Source organism: Rhincodon typus, chromosome 20 (genome assembly GCF_021869965.1).
Source record: "Rhincodon typus isolate 14 chromosome 20, sRhiTyp1.1, whole genome shotgun sequence".
Classification (NCBI taxonomy): Eukaryota; Metazoa; Chordata; class Chondrichthyes; order Orectolobiformes; family Rhincodontidae; genus Rhincodon; species Rhincodon typus.
Window position 1 is genome coordinate 41151629 of NC_063351.1, and position 9941 is coordinate 41161569.

Here is a 9941-nt window from a genome sequence, read left to right on the forward strand (position 1 = left end):
AACCCGGAAGTGAGGCAATCCATCGCAACGGACCCGAGTTTAAAAGCCAGGCAGGAAAACACACCGATGCTTCATCAGAGGCTGCACTGAGGATGTTACCAAGCACGGTAACGAAACGTCTGCGGAACAACAAACCAGCTCGGCGAGCCAACCAACCTCAACAGTCACTAACCTGAAACATTCACTTTGCTTTCTTCCCACAGATACAGCTAGACCTGCTAAGTTTTTCCAGCAATTTCTGTTTTTGTTTCTGATTTCCAGAATCAGTAGTTCTTTGGGTTTTTTTGTTTGTTTAGTAACGATTGTGGAAATGTCATTACTACAAGGACACCAGTGAGGACAAGGTTCATCAACACAGGTTTAGAGCAGCTGAGGATGTCCAAATTATTGCAGCTTTGCCCTTGATAGTAACACCAAGGACAGGATTTCTGAAAGAGCATGTACAAAATTGCTTTCAGTTCTCAAGTTTATAAAGAAACGTAAAAGAAACTCTTTGACCAGCTTACTGCTATCGGAAAGTCTGCCATGAACAATATGATTTTTACCTGAGAGTTGATCATTGGAGACTCCATACTCTTCTACCATTTCACTGCCATCTGGAAAGAGATAATGTACTTTCCTCTTACCTTGTTGGGAGTAAAGAGAAAGACAAAGCCATTTAATGAGTCAGTTACAATTAGTACAAAAAGGCTACAAAATTACATAAGTTTTGCACTAAACCAGATCTACATTTTAAATCTTGATCCATATGGAGTTAGTCTGAGACCTAACATTCAAGCTCTCCCAACCTCCAGCAAACTTAGTTTAAGTATCTTTTGCACTCTCTCCTCTCCGTTACACTCCAGCACTGCATTTCCGGCAGAGTTTGTACCATACTCTATTCACCCCCAGCACACACTCCTTTCCTTCACAGATGTCTTATAGCACAGACAGACATCATTCGGCTCATCAAGCCTGCACCAGCTCTTCAAGTGGGCATTATTATCTAGTGCCCAACTCCTGCATTTTCCCCATACCCTTGCACGTTTTTGAGTCATAGAAATGTACAGCACAGAAATAGACCCTTTGGTCCAGCTTGTCCATGCCGACTAGATAAATCTCGTCCTATGTGCCAGCATTTGGCCCATATTCCTCTAAACCCTTCCAGTGGGGAAATAGATAGTGACATCGTGAAAAATGTCCATATTACAGAAGTGATGGTACTAGACATCTTAAAATGCATAAAGGTGGATAAATCCCTGGGACCTGATCAGGTAAACCCTAGAACTCTGTGGGAAGCTAGGGAAGTGAAAGCTGGACCCCTTAGTGAGATATTTGTATCATCGATTGCCACAGGTGAGGTGCCGGAAGACTGGAGGTTGGATAATGTGGTGCCACTATTTAGGAAAGGTATGAGGAAAAGTCAGGGAACTATAGACTGGTAAGCCTGACAAGCCTGACATCGGTGGTGGGCAAGTTGTTGGAGGGAATCCTGACGGACAGGATTTACATGTATTTGGAAATGCAAGGACTAATTAGAGATAGTCAACATGGTTTCGTGCATGGGAAGTCATGTTTCACTAACTTGATTGAGATTTTTGAAGAAGTAATGATGAGGACTGATGAAGGCAGAGCGGTGGACGTGATCTACATGGACTTCAGTAAGGCACTTGACGAGATTCCTCATGGTAGACTAGTTAGCAAGGTTAGATCACATGCAATACAGGTAGCACTAGCCATTTGGATACAGAACTGGCTTGAAGGTAGAAGATTCAGGGTAGTGGTGGAGGGTTGCTTTTCAGACTGGAGGTCTGTGATCAGTGGCGTGCCACAAAGATCGGTGCTGGGTCCACTGCTTTTCGTCATTTATATAAATTTTTTGGATGTGAACATAGGAGGTATGGTTAGTAAGTTTGCTGATGACACCAAAAATAGAGGTGTAGTGGATAGTGAAGGTTACATCAGAGTACAACGGGATCTTGATCAAATGACCAAGAAGTGGCAGATGGAGTTTAATTTAGATAAATGCGAGATGCTCCATTTATGGAGAAGCAAATCAGTGCCAGACTTATAACTTATTGGTAAGGTCCTGGGGAGTGTTACTGAACAAAGAGACCTTGGAGTACAGGTTCATAGTTCCTTAAAAGTGGAGTCACAGGTAGACAGGATAGTGAAGAAGGCATTTGGTATGTTTCCCTTTATTGGTCAGTGCATTGAGTATAGGAGTTGGGAGGCCATGTTGCAGCTGTAGAGGACATTGGTTAGGCCACTTTTGGAATACTGTTTGGAATTCTGGTCACCCTGGTATAGGAAGGAAGTTGTGAAACTTAAAAGAGTTCAGAAAAGATTTTCAAGGATGTTGCCAGGGTTGGAGGGTTTTAAATATAGGGAGAGGCCAAATAGGCTGGGGCTATTTTCCCTGGAGCGTCAAAGGCAGAGGTGACACTTTATAGAGGTTTATAAAATCATGAGCAGCATGGATAGGGTGAATAGACAAGGTTTTTTCCTGGGGGGGTGTAAGTTTATGATGAGAGGGGAAAGATTTAAAAGGACCCAAGGGGCAACTTTTTCACACAAGTGGTAGTGTGTTTATGAAATGAGCTGCCAGATGAAGTGGTGGAGGTGGGTACAATTACAACATTTAAAAAGAGGGCATCTGGATGGGTACTTTTATTCCAATAATCATCTTGAACACCTCAATCTAACAGTTTATTTTTATACAAAAACAGAAGTTGCCAGAAAAGCTCAGCAGGTCTGGTAGCATCTGTGAAGAAAAAAAAAATCAGTTAATGTTTTGGGTCCGGTGACCCTTCCTCAGAACCCTGCCCCAACCTCATCCTCCTGCACCAATACTGCTTTTTACCCTATCCCTTACTTTTCTACAAAACTACTACTACTGCTATTTCCCTTGTTCCTCAATCGCCATCCCCAGTCCCTCTCACCGCCTACCCCATCACCCTCCCCTTAATCCATCACACCTTCCTGCTGTTGTCACCCTTCAGCATCACCACTCTCTCTCTCCTCCATCTTTCAAGTGTTCTAAGGAAAGGTCACTGGAGCCGAAACGTTTACTCTGATTTTTTTCTTCACAGATGCTGCCAGACCTGCTGAGCTTTTCCAGCAACTTCCGTTTTTGTTCCTGATTTATAGCATCTGCAGTTCTTCTGGTTATTAGTTTACTTATGTAGTCTGTTGCACTCAGTCGCTCGGATCCATGGTCTGTCCCCTCCTTCTCGGGTCCCCCAGGCATCACTCTTGTACAACACTGCTGTTTTTGTCACCTCCCTTCCCCCATCCCCGTCTCACCCTCCTGCACCGCTGCTGCTTTTTACCCCGTTCTATACTACTACTGTTTCCCTTGTCCTTCAATCTCCATCCCCTCTCGCCCCCATCCCAATACCCTCCTGCTGTTCTCACCCTTCAGTATCACCGCTCTTCCTTCTCCATCCCTTACCCTCTACCCCACCGCCGGGTTTGTTTAGCCCCTCACCCTCCTGCCCCACCACCAGTCCTCTCCCTCACCGTCCTGAACCACCGCCGTTTTTCTCGCCGCCCTCAGACTGTCGCGCCAACTCTGCGCCGCCATCTTGCTGTACTGTTGCAGTTTCCATGGTGACGCGATCACCAACCACCACCCCCACCAAAGCCGCAGCTGCACTGATTTCAATTGAAAAAATATTCGGCGGAATCCGATTACCTCTCTCTTTTTTTAAATTGCTTTCTTCCTGCCGGCGACAAATACAAATATTATTTTATTTTTAAGTTTTTTTAAAAAATTAACACCAAACCGGAAATGACCAGTCTATATAATTTCCACTTCCGGACTGGGGTGAGTAGCTTTAACCATACTTTTAAAAAATGGGAAGTTTTTGTTATTAACCCCGTATTAAAGACTGAGTCTGACATTGACTGGCTTCCTCCTTCGTCTTCTGAGGAAGGGTTACTGGACCCGAAGCGTTAACTCTGTTTTCTCTCCAGAGATTTGCCAGACATGCTGAGTTTCTCCAGCAATTTCTGTTTTTGTTTCAGACTTCCAGTATCCGTAGTTCCTAGTGGTACCTATCTTCCCTCCTTCCTACAATGTTTTGTTAATTCTTTGTCAAAGGGCCCATTACTTGGTTTAATGCCAATTTGAAGTAGTTTAAATAACTCTAAGATGCAGGTGTGAGCTAATCAGCCCATCTTTTCTGAAATTCAGTGAGATGGTGGCAGATGTGATAATTCTCAATTCCATTATCCTGCTTTTACCCCTATAATCCTTAATTCCCTTATTGATTAAAAATCTATCCATTTATCTCAGTCTTGAATATACTTAATGATTTAGCTTCCACAAGCTTCTGAGGTAAAGAATTCCAGATTCATTACCCTCAGGAAGTAATTCTTCATCTCTGCTTTAAATGTGCAGTCCCTTACACTGAGATTATGCCCAGTGATCCTAGACCCTATATCTTTAGCTCTGTTATTGATTAAAAATCTATGTCAGCCTTAATTTGAATGTGTGGACCACATGTAATGTAAGAAGTCATAGCTTGCAAGGGAATATAGGCCTATTCCCTGTATTAGACAGAGAGAGGGAGAGACATTTGGTTTGTATAGCTTTGAGGGTATCCTTCTACAACGTGGGATAAACTGAAGAGGCAGGTCGCCATGATCTACCACAGTTGATATGAGGATTGAATCTACACTGTTGACTTTATTCTGCACCACATCTAATTACTTAGCCAACTGTGTTTACCAACCCCTGGAGAATGAATGCTTGTAGCCAAAATTGCCAATGACACTAAGATAGACAACTAGATAGGGAAAAGCTGTTCCCATTGGCAGCAGGGTCAAGTCATATAAGAGCTGGGTACCAACCAACATAAACTAATGTCACTGTGGTCTCCTAATCTTGATTCCCTTGGGGAGTTGGAACAGCGCTTTTCCATATTCCCTTGTAATTGAATTGGTTTTGGGTCTGTAGCTGAGTTTTAAGCCTTGTCAAAGCACAAAGCTCTATGTGTCATAGTCATAGAGGTTTATAACCATAAAAACAGGCCCTTTGGTTCAACCTGTTCATGACAGCCAGTTTTCATAATTAGTCTAGTCCCATTTGCCTGCATTTGGTCAATATCCCATACGTAACCATCCACATACCTGTCCAACTGTTTCTTAAATGACAAAATTGTACTCGCCTCCACACTTCCTTTGGCAACCCAACCAGACACTCACCACCCTCTGTGTGAAAATATTGCCCCTCTGGACCCTTTTGTATCTTAAACCTGTGCCTTCTAGTTTTAGACTCCCTTACCATGGGGAAAAGCAGTTGGCTGTCTGACTTATCTATGCCTCTATAATCTCACTCCTCAGTCTCCTACGCTCCAGGGAAAAAAAGTCCCAGCTTATTCAGCCTATCCTTATAACTCAAACCTTCCAGTCCAGGTGGCATCCTAGTAAATCTTTTCTGCTCTCTTTCTAGTTTAATAATATCTTTTGTATAGGAAGGTGACCAGGACTGCATGCAGTACTCCAACTATTGCCTTACCAACATCTTGTACAGCTGCAACAAGACGTTGCAACTCAGTGCTCTGACCAATGAAAGCAAGTATGCCAAAAGCCGCCTTCACCACCCTATCTACCTGTGACTCCACTTTCAAGGAGGTATGAACCTGTACCCCTTCATCTCTTTGTTCTATAACATCGCCCAAGGCCCTACCATTCACCGTTTAAGTCCTGCCCTGGTTTGATCTGCCAAAATGCAACACCTTGCATTTATCTAAATTAAACTCCATCCAACCATTCCTCAGCCCACTGGCTCAGCGGATCAAGATCTCGATGTATTCCCAGATAACCTTCTTCACTGTCCACTACACCATTAACCTCGGTGTCATCTGCAAACTTACTAACCATACCTCCTAAATTCTTTTCCAAACCATTTATATAAATGACAAATAACTGTGGACCCAGCACCAATCCCCGTGGCACATTGCTGGTCACTGACCTCCAGTTTGAAAAACAACCCTCTCCCACCACCCTCTGTCTTCTACCCTCAAGCTACTTTTGTATCCAATTGGCTAGCTCTTCCTGGATCCCTTGAGACTTAACCTTACTTAACAACCCACTATACGGTACCTTGTCAAAGGCCTTGCCAAGGTCCATGTAGACAATGTCTACTGCACTGCCCTCATCTACTTTCCTGGTCACCCCTTCAAGAAAACTCAATCAAATTCATGAGGCATGCTTTCCCACATACAGAGCCATGCTGACCATCCTAAATAAGTCCTTGTCTCTCAGAATCCCCTCTAACAGCTTACCCACCACAGATGTTAGGCCCACCAGTCTGTAGTTCCCAGGCATTTCCCTGCAGCCGTTCTTAAATAATGACATAACATTAGCCACACTCTAATCTTCAGGCACTTCACCTGTGTTGTCGATGATACAAATATCTCCACTGGAGGCCCCGCAATTTCCTCCCTAGCCTCTCACAAAGTACTGGGATACATTTCATCAGGTCCCGGAGATGTATCTACCTTAATGTGTTTTAAGACCACTAGCACCTCCTGCTGTGTAATGTGGACTGTCTTTAAGACGTCACTATTTATTCCTCCAAGTTCCCTAGCATCTGTCTCTTTCTTGACAGTAAATACTGATAAGAAATATTCATTTAGGATCTCACCCATCTCTTGTGGCTCCACACATAGAAGACCTTGTTTAACTTTAAGGACCCCTACTGTCTCCCTAGTTTCAGGTACTTGTAGAATCCCTTTGGATTCTTCTTTACCTTATCTGCCAAAGTCATCTTATGTCCCCTTTAAACCCTGCTGATTTCTCTCTTAAGAGTACTCCGACACCCTCTATACTCCTCAAGGAATTCACTTGATCCCAGCTGCTTGTACATGTCATATGCCTCTTTTTTTTGCCTTGACCAGGGCCTCAATAACGCTAGTCAGACAGAGTTCCCTGCTCCTACCAGCTTCACCCTTCACTCTAACAGGAACATGCTGGCCCTGAACCCTTATTCATTCACTTTTGAAAGCTTCTGACTTACCAGATGTCCCTTTGCCTGCAAACAGCCTCCCCCAGCCAACTTTTGAAAGTTCCTGTCTGAGACCATCAAAATTGGCCCAATTTAGAACTTTAACTTATGGATCAGACCTATCCTTTTCCATAGCTATTTTAAAATTAATGGAATTATGATCACTGGTCCCAAAGTGCTTCCCCACTAACACTTCTGTCACTTGCCCTGAGGAGGTCAAGTTTCTGGAAATTTCCTCATTATGAAGCAATAGGGAGCTATGTCAAACCAGTAATCACAGATTAGGCCTCAACTGGACACTTCAGACAGTATTGGGAAGGCATTGGAAAATGGGGTTGGACATGGACATTTGCAAATTCTTTCATGGAAGTAAAATCCCAATTTTTGGAACAGGGTGGTTGGCAGCTCGTACGGATAACTCACCTGAACAGCATGCCCAAACTGTGAATCAGTCATATGGAGCCTCACGGGATTGTCAAGGCATTTCGGAAGGTGAAACGAGCACAAGACATCGTACCAGCAACATCCGGAGTGACCCAGAAGAAAGTAAAAACAGATGAAGTCAGTAAAGGTAGAGCAAATTGTGAATTTCGCACTTGTAGTGTGCATGTTGAAACAAATGGAAATTAAACAGAATCTGGAGGTGAACAATGAAAGAAAGAGGTGTATTTATTATTCTTTATTTGCTTGTTAACATATCACTTTTTCTATGTTCTTCCTGTGCTAAGATTGGAGACTGTATTTCCTACTGTGCAGCAGTGCACATTTCAAAAACGCAGCAGTAGTAACACTCTTTGGGACTTACCGAGCTCACAAAAGACACCGTACAAAAGTAGGTCCTTATTTATTTAGCATCTTAACATGTCTTTCATAGATGCATCAAAGCACACTGCAAGTCAAGTAGGCCCACAGCCATTTTCTGCACTGATAGATGCCAAACAAAAACATGTTGAACTGGTTGGCCAATCAGTTTGTCTTTTGTTAGAGTTTAGCTGAGTAGGAAATGTTGGCCAGCACACTCTTTCCTTTACTTGATCTGTTAATATTCACTTGACCCACCCAGGCAAAGTTTTTTGTTTTCATATTTCACCTGAGGGCTGGCACCTCCAATAATGCCACCTGCTCTCTAATTCATTGCAGTTTTAAAACTCAGTAAACTGCTGTGATGGGATAACCGTAATTATGAGAAAGAGTGAGAATGGCACATAGGAGTTCTGTTTCCAATCCAAGATTTAATTCTCCCTTTCTTCTCGAACTCCTACATTCAACTCAAACTGGAATCGCCCTCCTATCAAGAGCTGGGATCAGACCTACTGCTGAACTTTTGTTCAGAAATGCTGGATAATTGATTTTGCTTTCTGTTTCGAACAGTGCAAAGAGAGTTGTGTGGATGACAGTTTCCAGAGCCCCACTGCAGGAGTCTTTCAAATTCTTCATTCTCGTGAAGAAATAAATATATGGTATAGTGTGACTCTATCAGGCATACCATACATAATTCAATTACAGATCACCCTTAGTGTTGCTGCTGGTGAATCAGCGGAATACTTCTGATCACTTCCTTTAGTCTGAAAGAATCTTATAGCACAGATGGAGGTCATTTGGCTTGTCATGGAGTGCAGTCTCTTACAAAGTTCCTGCGGAATCTGCTTCCACACTGTTATTAGGTAGTACATTCTGAATGTTAACCATTCTCTGTATGGGAAACATTCTTATCTCCCCTCAAGTTCTTTTTACCAATTCTTTTAAATCTGTAACTTTCAGTTACTCACTCACTGCCCTGTAGTCTTCTCCACCTCTTACTCCAAGCTCCAAATTCCCCTCCATCCCACCTTTTCCACCTCCATACAAAGCAACGTCAATGATAGATGATCCACAATCTTTCAGAGGACCAAATGAACATATTCTATCATTGGGTATTTGCTCATCTGTCCTTTCTTTAAAATCATATTTCTACAGAAACCTGGTTGTGTGGAGTGGTGGTGCATATTGTCCAGGCAGGGATTGGAAAGGCTCGGACAGAAATCTTTCACAAGCGGATTATACAGAATGGTGGGGAGGTCAGCCTTGCTTTCTCTCCAGCCGTTACTCATGTGATCCTGGATGATGAGATGGACTGTGATCGTGCCTTACGCCTCCTGGGTCTGGAGGTTCTGCCCCCCAGACTCCAACTGGTGCGATCTGCATGGCTCAGTTTATGCATCGCAGAGAGGAGACTTCTGAGCACCATAGGCTACAGCATCTTCATCCCAGACAGGTACCTGCCATCTGCAGAGCGGAACAAAAATCAGGGGTCAGGGGATGAGGATCAGCAAGAGACTGCAGAGGTCAACAGTCGATCAAGGACCCAGCTCAAGCTGAACTGCACAAAGATAGAAGAGTCTTTTGCTGAGCAACAGGGAGAGGCCACAGCTGAAGAAATCAATGGATCAGTACAAGCCTCTACAGCCCAGGTACAGAAACATCCCCCTGCCATCCCCTTTTCAAATATATGTGACTGTTCAATTCAAGTATCTTATGCATTCCCTACTTTAATCACTCAATTATTGTTGCCCTGCTCCAGCTGACTTGGCCCCAAGCACTAGAATTCCCTCCCAAAACTTCTCTCTCTCTCTCTCTCGTGCTCTCTCTCTCTCTCTTCCCCTCGATCCCTCTCCCTCTCTCTCCTTTTAAGATACTCCTTGAACTTGTCTTATTCATCCAGCTTTTGGTCACCTCCTCATGTGACTCAGTGTCAAATGCTGTCTGATAATGGTTCTATGAAGCACTATGTTAAAAGATGCTGTGTAAATTCAGTAAAAATGGTATTGTCTACTTTGACTGTGTGAAGAATTGTTCAAAGTTTCCATCTGACATTTTTCGCTGCCCAGGGGCACCTACTGTGAGCCCAATCCTGGCCAGAGCCAACGTAGACAGATTTCAGGCAAAATCAACCATTAGGCATGGGAAC

General features: G+C 43.4%; 2 protein-coding genes across 2 annotated transcripts in view; one reads left to right on the forward strand and one right to left on the reverse strand.

Moving 5' to 3' along the window:
• dpcd (deleted in primary ciliary dyskinesia homolog (mouse)) overlaps positions 1 to 3619 on the reverse strand; it is an 11158-nt gene extending 7539 nt beyond the window's left edge. The window contains exons 1-2 of the mRNA XM_020516118.2: positions 3502 to 3619; positions 546 to 626 (exon numbers count right to left, since the gene is read on the reverse strand). Coding sequence (XP_020371707.1) covers positions 546 to 626; positions 3502 to 3565 — 145 coding nt within the window. The 5' untranslated portion in view covers positions 3566 to 3619. The remainder of the gene's footprint in view (positions 1 to 545; positions 627 to 3501) is intronic.
• A 170-nt stretch (positions 3620 to 3789) lies between these two features.
• poll (polymerase (DNA directed), lambda) overlaps positions 3790 to 9941 on the forward strand; it is a 20362-nt gene continuing 14210 nt past the window's right edge. Inside the window, exons 1-3 of the mRNA XM_048609034.1 lie at positions 3790 to 3808; positions 7388 to 7565; positions 8951 to 9444. Of these exons, the coding sequence (XP_048464991.1) occupies positions 7451 to 7565; positions 8951 to 9444 (609 nt within the window). The 5' untranslated portion in view covers positions 3790 to 3808; positions 7388 to 7450. The remainder of the gene's footprint in view (positions 3809 to 7387; positions 7566 to 8950; positions 9445 to 9941) is intronic.